The sequence below is a fragment of the Theropithecus gelada genome, chromosome 4 (genome assembly GCF_003255815.1).
Source record: "Theropithecus gelada isolate Dixy chromosome 4, Tgel_1.0, whole genome shotgun sequence".
Taxonomy (NCBI): Eukaryota; Metazoa; Chordata; class Mammalia; order Primates; family Cercopithecidae; genus Theropithecus; species Theropithecus gelada.
Window position 1 is genome coordinate 57579492 of NC_037671.1, and position 12181 is coordinate 57591672.

At 36.3% G+C, this 12181-nt stretch overlaps 1 protein-coding gene across 4 annotated transcripts in view; it reads right to left on the reverse strand.

The window, feature by feature from the left end:
- Nucleotides 1–6727: 6727 nt before the first annotated feature.
- HMGCLL1 (3-hydroxymethyl-3-methylglutaryl-CoA lyase like 1) overlaps nt 6728–12181 on the reverse strand; it is a 152303-nt gene continuing 146849 nt past the window's right edge. For all 4 annotated transcript variants that reach the window (XM_025382572.1, XM_025382571.1, XM_025382570.1 and 1 more), the window contains 2 exons: nt 11783–11908; nt 6728–8119 (listed from right to left, as the gene is read on the reverse strand). In XM_025382572.1, coding sequence (XP_025238357.1) covers nt 8018–8119; nt 11783–11908 — 228 coding nt within the window. In that variant the 3' untranslated portion in view covers nt 6728–8017. The remainder of the gene's footprint in view (nt 8120–11782; nt 11909–12181) is intronic.

Genomic DNA, 12181 nt, shown 5'->3' on the forward strand with positions numbered 1-12181 from the left:
CTAGCAAGAGTTGTTCAAACATCAGCTATATCTTGGCTACTTATGCTTTGCTAGGACTCCCCATCTTCAGGTATTTAAAATAGTAATTAAAATGGAAAATTTCAAGAGCTCCCTTAAGAGGAAGTACACTCCGAAATTAGGAAAATGAAGGCACAGCTTTTCAAAACAGTATAATTTAGGGTATTCAGAACAGGGCTTATATTTTACCATACACATCTGAAGAGCAACTAAAATTGTTAATAAAGCTTATAATAACATTTCCAATTTCTCAAGATAGCAAAGTCATTCCAATTACTTATGAGATGCTCTAATGTGTTAGACATCATGAGGAATACTGGGGACATACAGGTACATATTATATGGTCTCTGCATTTTAGAAGCTCATAGTCAAGTGAGCAAGGCTAACACATAGCAAATAATCACACAAAAGAGTGATCAAATTTGAACAAATTGCCAAGGGAACATGCTGGGTGAGTACAAGATACCTCAGGGAGAAGACTAGTGAAGCCCAAGAAATGAACATGAAAGAAAGGAACTCAAAACTACTGATTTGTTTTGAGGGGGTTTGAACAGAGGTGATGAAAGGGAGGGTGGAAGTAGATACCAGGAAATTATGCTAGATGGTATATAGAATCTACGTTAGGATTGGCCTTGTGTACCACAAGGAGCTTATAAACTGGGGGAAAGTAAGTTATATTTGATTTAAACAAGATAAGTCCGACCACAATGATACTTCCTACAAAAATGTTTATTCTTTAAATAGTTGTGATATAAAGTGGAAACTTCACTTATCTGGGAATCATATTTTTAATAGTTCATCTTTATTTAGATAAAGAACATGGTATTATATATGGTTTATAAGAAATCTAAAAGTAAAAGTAAAATATGATTTTTAAACTAATATAGAAGTGAATGATACCTTTTCAAAATCATTGCCTTGCAACTCTAGACAACTATTCAAACATTCTGCCAGTAAAGCAAATGTGTTTATTTACTACTCACTGAAATTGTCTTAGAAACATTTGACACATCCTTTTGAATTAACTGGAAAGTAAAAATTTGTTTTTTGTCAGCCTGGATTTGATTTTTAGAAATAACTGAATGTCATTTGGACAAAAATCTGGTGAATAAAGTAGACAAATAAATTGATAAATATCATCTTAACTAAATTAACAAGACAAATATGGTTCATACTGTCTTAACAATATTAGCACAATATGAAAACAAAATGACTCTATAGTAGTGACATTTAGTTTCTTTTATGGAAGAGACCCAATGTAATTCCAATTCTAAAAGATAATGTTATTAACATGAATACATAGCTTCCCAAAATGACAACTTTGAAGGACAACCATGACTGCAAACATTAAATACCCAATAAAAATGGTGCACTGTTGTAGAAATCCAGAAGTTTCAGGGAACAGCCTCTAGTCAGTTAATGGTAAAAGAAAATTTCCAGCTGGGTGAGGTGGCTCATGCATGTAATCACAGCACTTTGGGAATCTGATGCGGGAGGATCACTTGAGGTCAGGAGTTCAAGACTAGCCTGGTCAACATGGCAAAACCCTGTCTCTACTAAAAATACAAAAATTATTCAAGTGTGGTGGTACATGCCTGTAATCCCAGCTACTCTGGTGGCCGAGGCATGAGAATCGCTTAAACCCAGGAGGCAGAGGTTGCAGTGAGCCACTTCACTCCAGCCTAGGTGACAGAGTGAGACTGTGTATCACAAAAAAAAAAAAAAAAAGTAAAAAAAAGAAAATGTCCAGGAGGTAGAATACTAACAGGCTTTTAATGTCTGGATGGACGTATCTTCTATACATATGTACAAACCCCTTACAGAAACATATCTATCCCCACTTACGCTCTATTTGTCATCACATGTTTCTCACTTCTTCCTCATGCCCATAATTCTAGCCTGAACTACTTTGGTCCTCAAATTCTTTGAAGATGTTTACAGTTGAGAAAAACAATGACATACTCTTTGATTAAAGGAAGGTCCATAGATATGTTTTCCTTTATACTAATGTGATAGGTACTGAGCATACAGGCTGTTATAAGGAGACAGATATTGGCACTCTACAGCTTCCCTTCACCTCTGGAGTATACACACATTTACAGTATAAATTTTGTGAGCTGACTACTAGATAATTAAATTTTATCTAAACGAAGCTCCTGCAAAAAGCAGGCAGTGATTCCTTGTAATTCTGTGGACCTCTCCGAATGCTGCTGGAATGTCTGCCCAACAATCCAGTATATTGGCATTAGTGTACAGATAGAGGTCACTGTGAAAACCTTCTGACTGAAGGCACCTTTTCAGGATTCATATAATTCAGGATAATGGTCTGGCTGGCTACCTATGATATTTTGCTCTGCTTCACTAATGACAGGGGTCTTAAATAACCAGCTGGAGAAGGAAAGTTTAGATGGAATGATCATCAGAAGTTTTGATTTAGTTCCTCTTAATTCCTAGAGGGGCATAATCCCTTTCATAAGTCATATAAGTTTGATACTATGGCTCAAGTCAAAGGAAAGGTGACCCTCATGGAAGCAAAGTACTCAACTAAGCACATGGTTCTGCTTTATAACGGAACCAGGAAGAACAAGAAGAAAGCGGAAGCTTTCTAGGTAGTAGTCCACCAAATAAATAAAACTCATATGAAAACAGATGTCAAAATCTATCTGCTCACCTGTCCAACTGCCAAAAGACTGAAACAAATTCCTAACGTTCATGAAATTTTTGACTTTAGATGATGCAGGATATAGAGTTCAACCTACTATATTTCTTAGATAAGTGTACTCAGCAAAAGTCTCAAAACAAGTTCCTGTAGCAGACTACTGCCATATGAAATGCAGAAAAGAATTAGCTCAGCATGCATACCTCAGTGGTACAGCATGATAAGGAAAGCATGGGACTCTGGTGCCAATTTAAGACTATGTGGTCCTGGAGTTTGATGACGAGCTGCCTTTTTGAGAATTATTGCAGGCCCTTTAAGACAACATACACTGTACATGGAACAGGATATAGAAAGAGAGCCTCTCTAATTGTTAACTCACAATGGAGGGGAAGTTCCACTCCAGGGCAGTGCTATAGGAAATGATACTAAAAGTTATGATTGTTAACATTTATTGATTACTTTCTAAGTACTAGGCACTTTGCCAAACACTTATAAGCATTACTTCATGAAATCCCTCCAATAGCTGTATAAATAAAGGCTATTATCTGAGTTTTACAGGTGAAGGAAGTGAGGTTTGAAATTAGGTTTAAAGACCTTAGGTAAATTGAATAAGTTTGCATAGCCATTGAGTAATACAGCCAAGACTCAGAACTGGATTGTGTGCTTCCAGAGCCTAAGATCAGATGGTGTCAAAGAAGAATCAGTAGAACCTTGGTGGAATTTTTCTCAGACTCAAGCCTCCTGGAGAAAATCCTAATAATGAGGCTATTCATATGACTCTTTCAACTTATGAAGCTGGGAAACAGAGTCAAGGGAAGGAATGTGGCAGAGGAAATTGGCATCTGTTTCGTATATTTCACTCCTCTCGTAAGCACTGTTCACATTGGAAATGTAGGCTGGAAATGTATGCCTGTTTGGATTATATGAGTGCTAGTTCAAAATGATGCTTTGTTGTGTGGATATAGGGCATACAATAAGCTAAATAGTATCCATTTTTTCCTCTACCAATTACAAGTGTGGTAAATCACTGCCTTAGAAGGTCAGTGATTCTCAAACTTTAGGGCTCCTCAGAATCCCCTGGAGGATCTGTAAAAACAAAGATTATTAGGCCTCAACCCAGAGCTTCTGATTTAGTACATCTGTGCTGGAGTTTGAAAATTTGCATCTCTAGTGAATCCTAATTTGAATTCTAATGTGTTGATTATGTAGTTTGGATATGTATTCCCTCTAAATCTCATGTTGAACTGTAACCCTCAGTGTTGGAGATGAACCCTGGTGGAAGGTGACTGGATCACGAGGGTGGATTTCTAAAGAATGGTTTAATATCCTCTTGGTGCTGTCCTGGTGATAGTTGTTATAAAGTGTGGTACCTCCTCTCTACTCTCTTTCTTGCTCCTGTTTTTGCCATGTAAAGTGCTGGCTCCCACTTCACCTTCCACCATGAGTTAAAACCTTCTGAGGCCTTCCCAGAAGCAGATGGTGGCGCTATGCTTCCTGTACAGCCTGCAGAACCATGAGATTCAACCTCTTTTCTTATAAATTACCTACTCTTAGGTATAGCAAGGCAAGGATGGGCTAATATAGCTGGTGTCCTCTTACTGTCCTTTATCTCTATAGTATACACAGATTCACAAACTGGATTTTATAGCTGACTCTGAGATGATGCCGTTTTCTCTGGATGAAGCTCCTGAGAAAAGCAAGTCATGCTGCTGCTGCTGCTGCTCCTCCTGGGATCACACTTTCAAAACCATTGTTCTAAATTAGAGATTTTCAACTAAACTTGCACATGAGAATTGTTGTATACATTTTTTTTTAAATGCTGATGCTTGAAGTGTACTACTCCAGACCAATGAAATCAAAATATCCAAGGGTGAAGTTCAGGCATCAATATTGCTAAACTCCTCTCCCATCATCCACTGATTAATCTAATGTACAACATGAATTGAGATCACAGAGAATAAGTTTGTTTATGTATCAGCGACAGAAAATTAAGAGTATGTCTCTGCTAAGACTTGACTCTGAAATACCTATAAATTACTAAAGGAATTTAAGGAATACTGAAGTAATGAGGTCTTGATATCAAGTCATTACAAAATTTTTATCTCTTAATAATATAGATGACAGCTGATACAACAGGCTTGCTTTTCTTCGATGACATGTTACAGTGGACTTTTAAATAGGCAATGCAGTTCTTGTTTCTTTGATAGAGAAGAGACAGGTTACAGAAGTTTGATGAATAATCTAAATTGTTCTGGCCATAACTGGAATGGTGTATTATGTATGCATGTGTGTGTGTGCCTGTGTGCATGTGTGTAAAACACATAGAAAGCAATGGCATGCACTTCTTAATGCCCATAGCAAAGCTGATTAGTTGCTTATTATAGCTGTTGCCTCTTTACCTCAGGAAGGTTTCTGTTATTGATATTGTCAATTTGTTGTTATCAATTCCAGCAGTTTCACTTTTACTTTATTCTGCTTAAAAATATATATATTTCCCTTACAATTTTGGTTTACCCAACATTTCTAAACATCCTCTTTGGTATATATATATATGCATTCATTACTTAATTCAATCATTCAACATATAAACTGGAAAAATCCTAAAAATCTATTAAGGGCTCAGGAAATATATGTGTAGAGTTCATGCAGAATAGTTTCCTTCCTTCAATTCCCAAATGTTTGAATTAAACCTTTCATTTATATTCTTGACTCCGACTAACATTTATTGGTATTTAGTGCCAGACCCTAGCACTATGTTCTAGGCAATGTGGAACTAACAGTGAAGAAGATAGCAAAACCCTCACTCTCATGGAGTATATATTCTGTTGAAGAAAGAAAGAATAAACAAATAATAGGTAAAAATTAATAATTAAATGAGTTGATGTGAGAGAGTGTAACAGGACTTACTTTAAACTGAGTTGTCCAGGAAGATTCATTAAGGAGGTAAAATTTATGCTGAGACCTCAATGACAAGAGGGAGCCAGTCATGCCCAGGGAAAAAGCCAGGAAAACAGCTTTACAGGCAGAGAAAAAAACTAAGGTAAAGGAAGGACCTGAGATGGATCTGAGTGTGTCTTGTTCCAAAAACAGAAGACAATGGGGTGGACTACAGAGCACAAAGTGAAAAATGGTACAAGAATTTTGAATATATATGAAGCCTGAGATGCCTGTTGGACACCCAAGAGGAGGTATCAAATAGGCAAGTGCTTCTCAAAGTTAATTTGCATATGAGTCATATGAGGATCTTGTTTAAAATGCAAACTGTGATGCAGTGGATATGGAGTGAAGTCCCAGATTCTGTTTCTCAAAAGGTCCCAGGGGATGATCCTGCTGGTGTTGGACCACCTGTTGAGTTGTAAGGATGGAGGCAACTGTACATTTGTGTCTGCAGTCAAACATAAAGAAGAGAAGGAAGAGGCCAAAAAATAAATAAGGTGGAGAAAAGAAAACCAGAAAAGAAACTTTCTTTAAATTGTCAAAGAGATTTAGGTGGTTTGTGTGGAGAAAGGATATCAAATACCTACAGCAAGCTTTCTCATACTAAATGTGATTCAGTAGCATCAAGGTATTCATGGAAGTGACTCAGTACACTGACATGGAAGATATGTAACTGTGCTCTAGACTGTACTTGGAGTTTCTGACTACTTGCTCTGCCTTTCAAAGTCCATGGTTTCCATTTCAAAACAGCAATGCTTTCCCCTTAGTTGTTACTATAAGCAGTTTGTAACAAGAGACGCTTTTCCAAATATCTCAAATTAAGAACTGCATAGCTTTGTAAGAGATAGGAAGTCAGTCTCCTCAGAATATGGGGTACATATCCAGCTGTACGTGCTAATTGGAGGTGTCCCATTACTGCCAGTGTGCAGGGTCATGTGCTTCATGAAGAGAGATGCACAGGGAGATGTAACTGAAAAAGATTCATAACCAGCTTTGATTTTTGTCTGCTCCCTGCATTTCCCCCAGCCCCCAAACATTAACCCCAAAACAGAAAATTGCTCTTAGTATTCCTGCTCCAGAACCATGCAATATAGTTATAATCAGTACTTCTCTTACTTTCTTGAACTTATTTTTATTTCAATGGTTTTAATGAATATTTCCTAGAAAGTTCACAACACTCATTTTTATGTTTCAATTCATATTCAAACTTACTCAAAGATAATATCACCTGGTATTATTAGAGAAGTCTATATAAATACTAGAACTGACATTTCAGATCCATGTGTAATAATACTACCCCCATAAAATTTGCATAGGTTACAGAAATGTTTATCTTGAATAGTCCTCCTGCTCCTCATCTCTGTCTTTGATATATTACATCTTTCAATTTCTGGCAATCAATTCTAGGACAATAGACAACATTTCAGTCACTTCAACTTTTAAAATAACCACTAAAAATACACCAAAAAATCATGTGATGTAATCAAAGCACCATGAATCAAAGGAAAATAGGTATTTCATTAACCAAAAATTATCTTAATATTCTTAGGATCACAACGATATTTCCTTGGGCAAATTGAAAGTGATCTGAAAATTATAAGGGTAGATGATGATATATGTATCAACCTATTCTTATCATTGCAATTTAGACATCAGGACCAAAATAATAGCCTACAATTTCTCAATAGCTGAGTAACTCCATGCTGGTTTTTACTATAACTGATGATAGGTAAAGTATGGTAAACTGGATGCATGTAACAAACATGGGAGGTCGTAATATGTTTCCAGGATATGGCATCTTGCCATTGGCCACAGCCTCTTGGAACCAGATAAAGTCACTGAAATAGTTAACAGATGTTAGCCATACTCGAAATATAAAAGTTCTATTGCTAAAATTATGTAGGGTCAGATGGAGATTTGGCTTTTGGTCCATAACTTAACTGACTTGGCAAATGAATAGTTGAGATCCAGAGGCATAATGCATAATATTGAGGCCACACACTCTGCATACTATGCAGGAGCTCATAAACTACTGACGGTATGTACACTGTGTTAAGCCTGCCTGATTAAGTATTAACACAGTATTTGATACTTGGGGAAATATGAACTCAATTTTCCCATCTAAATTAAAAAGTTATTTCTACAAGAGCAAAAGAGACTTTTTTCCAAGTTCAAAATAGGACAAGTTGTTTTATTTATCCTCAGCTTGCAATTTACCTGATGACTGATACTGCTTTTTGTTGACTTAATCTATCCAGTTATAATCTTTTTGAAAAGGATCTCTTTTTTTCCCACTCTTGTCTATTACTTCACATATCAGAGCAAGTTGACACTAATGATTTTCAGATGAGTACTGTAGCTGAAATTGATCTTCTCAACCGTAGATCATAAATCCATTCAAGTCAAGCATTGAAGGAGGCTTGTGCTACTTTAGAGTTTGTGGTTTTATTCACAGCTTTGCAAATAAAGTCACCAGCTTCCATCACTTTGTATAGATTCACACCCTGGTGAGGGGGAGAAGGAATATCAGGAAGGCAGAGGGATTAGACAGAAAAAAGATAAAACATAGCCTTTTAAATTTTATTAGTAGTTACTTAACCATTTAAAATTACTAAACAAAGTGGTGGTGGTCATTATCAATTTGGGGGCAACATCTGTTTTCATGAATAATGTTAACATTTTAGATTTTTCTGCTTTATTTCAGCATATCTTGAATCTGACCCTTGTATAATAATATAGGTAGACACACTTGAAAAAGTCGTAATTCAGGCTGGTATCTAGAGTCTAGGAAGGGCAATAATGGAACTACAAAAACAGTCTACAAAGCATCAGTGAAGGACAATCAAAATGATAATGTTTTGGAGCAGTTTATAGATAAGAACTGACTTAGAAAAAAGACTATCCTCTTTATGAAGAAACAAACTTGAAAAAGCCATAAGGATTACGGAAAAGGTGAATGCATATATATACATATATATTTTTTAAACCAAGTTCAGAAACACTAGTATGATATTGAAGGAGGTAGTTGCAAGTGAAATAAAATGAAGTAGTATTTAGTACACATCTGGAATTTATTCGCCTGAGAAGTTGTACTGTCTGAAAGTACAAATAGGATCAACAAAGGCTTAGGTAAATCCATGGATGACAGATATGCAGTTGGGTATAAAGGCCAAATTCAGGGCATGCCTTTGGCTTTGGTGTAATGAAAGCGTCACTATCAATGTCTCCACCCAGCACTTTCATTGTTACAGGAGGAGGCAAAGCATTAGGTGGATTAAGCACAAACTTGTCCTTACATGGCATTTCATAAGCTTCTATGTTCTCCCTCAATATGGACTAGAAACAATGTGGGATTAAAGTTGAAAATACTCAGTTTTCCTTGCTATTATAAAGTACTTTTTAATATCTATGAAAACCTGTGACTTTCATAAAATAGACAAGTATAAAAACTCATAGGGGCTTTTCATAACAATATCATTTTAGAAATTGGAGACATTTCAATAGAGCCAATTACTTATCTCTTTAAGAATTAAAAATATTTTATAAAATGATACTTGTAAATTTCTTTTTTTTTATTATAAAGTTGTTTTCAGGATACTAACATTTGCTTTGGTTTGAGAAATTTGGTTTTCTTGTAGTAATGGCTTTACATGGGTATCTATTTAACATCCTTAATCCAATGATACTTAAATTCTGTAAACAATTAACTTCGGATGCCTTTCACTTATAAATTATATCCAGCAAGTGTTGATAGAAAGATTTTAGCCATTAATGTCTTTCTTCTCTTTTCAGTAATTCCATTTGTAACATACAGTAGAATTTGCTGATATCACACCAAAGAAGAATTTTGTTTTGACTTTTCTCTACCATTTTAGTTAATCAGTAGATACCATTATGAAAACAACACTGTATGCATTCTTAAATCATTTATCAGGTGCTTAATATGTCTCATGTACTATGATAGATTCTGGAGTTTCAAGAACCTCACATAGAATGTGGTTTCTGCCTTTAAGGTCAAGCAAGCAATGTAGACTCACAACAGAAAATTCTGTACCATAGTTAAAGCCACAAATAGAGATATGCCCAGGTTATTATGGAGGCAGAGGTGTGAGGCCACCAACCAACCAAGGAAAAAAAAAAGCAGAAAGGAATGTGTCAGGGAAGAGTGCCAAGAAGGGTGAAGCCTGATTCGAGGTTTATACAAAATGTACAGAAGAGGATGGAGGATGTATGGGTCACTGTATGTAGGCAGACAGACGAGCAGTTCAAGATACCTTAAATATCCATGGTGCATATGGATAAAGGTAAAATATACCATTAACCCTGGAAAAGGTAATAATAGGCCAGATTATGTGATAGAGCACAGGCTTGCTTTCAGGAAATTAGAATCCACTGATCAGTGCTCAAGCAGAAGTAGAGCCTATTCATACTTATATGTTAGGTGTAATCCTTTGATGGTAGCATGGAGGATGGATTTAAAGGCAAGTCTAGAGCCAGCAACCAGTATAGAGGATGAACACCCAGGAAAGAGATGTGCAGACCTGCATCAATGTAGTCATAGCAGAGGTAGTAAGGAAGGGACAAACAACCAAAATATTTTAAAGTCAAATGAGCAGCTTTGGTAACTGATTGGACGTGGAATCCATAGTGAGATTAAATTCTATAGAGAATCTTGGTTTGTTAGCTTGGGTGACTAGTTGAATTGTGGAAGCTGCTCAATGTGGCAATTCTTGGATGGTAAAACTTTTAGGAATAGACTTGACTTATTTGCATTTGGACTCTGGAGTTATGGAACATAACTAGCATATATGAAGCATCAGCTATCAGCTATGGAGTTCAATTCAGTCATCTAAATTTCTAAGAAAGGAGCTATTTATGCTCATTTTATGTCATTAGCTTCTGATATAAATGATTAAGATATGATATAAATGAAATAACATTTATTTCTAACCAGAGAAAATAGGCAATAGCTTTTGGTGTTTATGGGTAACAGCTGTTGGTGTTTAGTGCCAAGTGAAATCAGTCTTTCAATAAATATTTATGGAGCATCTTTATGCCACAGGCACCAAGTATAAAGCATGAATAAGCTGTCATGATTGCTCTGTGGTTGCATGGGAAGCTAGACACATAAACAAGATAATTATATAACCTTGTGGTAAGTTCAGAGGGAATGCAGAGGAAAACATGAAAATACTAAGGAATGGGATCTAACAGTTTGACTTGGGGGATAGACAGGGAGATGCTAGACGGCTTATTTTTAGGATGGTGGTGTCTTACTTTCCAGGCCAAATGGAATACAAGGCATAAGGCCATTTCATGTGGTAGTGAAAACCTGAGCAAGGGGTAGAAGTGAGGAATAAAATGGTATAGAAGCGTAGACCAGAAGCAAGTTCAATGCAGCAGGAGCATCAATGTAAGTAGAGTGAGGAAAAAGGAGGAATAGGAGCAGCAGAGAGTAAAAAAATTTGTTTTACAATACAGGTGATTATTTTACATCGCAGAAAGAAATTCTAAATGACTAATCATCTGTGATTTTTATTTTTTTCCTAAATAAATCTGTTCTATAGACTAACAGGTTGTGTTAACAATCACAGGGCAAAACAAGGTGCTGAATTTGTTGGATGTGGTTACATAGCACGTGACTTTTCAGGTACGACTTGCAAAGAGACTATTCTTGCTATCCAGTGTCTCACATGCTAAGTATTACGAAGCTCCCCGCTTTCACTGATCATTTAAAAAGTGCCCTGGGAGTTCTTCCAGAAGCTGTAGTTGTCACTGTGAGACAATCAAGATCTCAGTTTTCTCCAAGAAAAGCATTCATGCAAAAAACAAAACTGCAAAACTCAACAATCGTAACAGCAAAGACACAGGCTCCAACTCACAAAGTGTACAAAATCAAATCAGATAATACATGAAAAAGTACTTTAGAGGTCATGAAGCACTATAAAAATGTGACTTGGTAGCATTATTGGTGATTGAGCTATAGCAATGAGTTACTTTATAAAGACCCCAAAAGAATTTTTATTGCATTTTCCCACTGTGCATTTTAGCAAATAGCAAAAGTGTAGTAAAACTTTGACCTCAAAATTGCTTCCCACATCTGAGAAGCGTTGCAATTTGGAGCTGCAAGGAATGCATGAATATTAAAATATGTTAAAGTAACTTACTGTATTGAGCCCCAGGCCATTAAGCATATATATCAAATCCTCAGTGGCTACATTCCCAGAAGCACCTTTTGCATAAGGGCAGCCGCCTAATCCGGATACTGCAGAGTCCACCACATTGATTCCCATCTGGAAAACAAAGCAAACCACCTAAAGCTTGTGTGTTTATGGCATGTAAATTGTTGCATTTTGATTTAACCTGTGGTAAAGAGCAAATAAGCAAAATCTGAACTGGTTATTCAAACATATTCACTTACCCACTGTCCTCTAGAACAGTCCCCGGGGTGCTTATTTCTTTTATAGCTAATTTTGTCTTTGAGGCTAACAGAAACTCTGCTAAGGCTCTCTGAAACTAGAATAATCTTTGATCAAAAGTAAAATGGTGTTGTTTGTTGGTAGCAG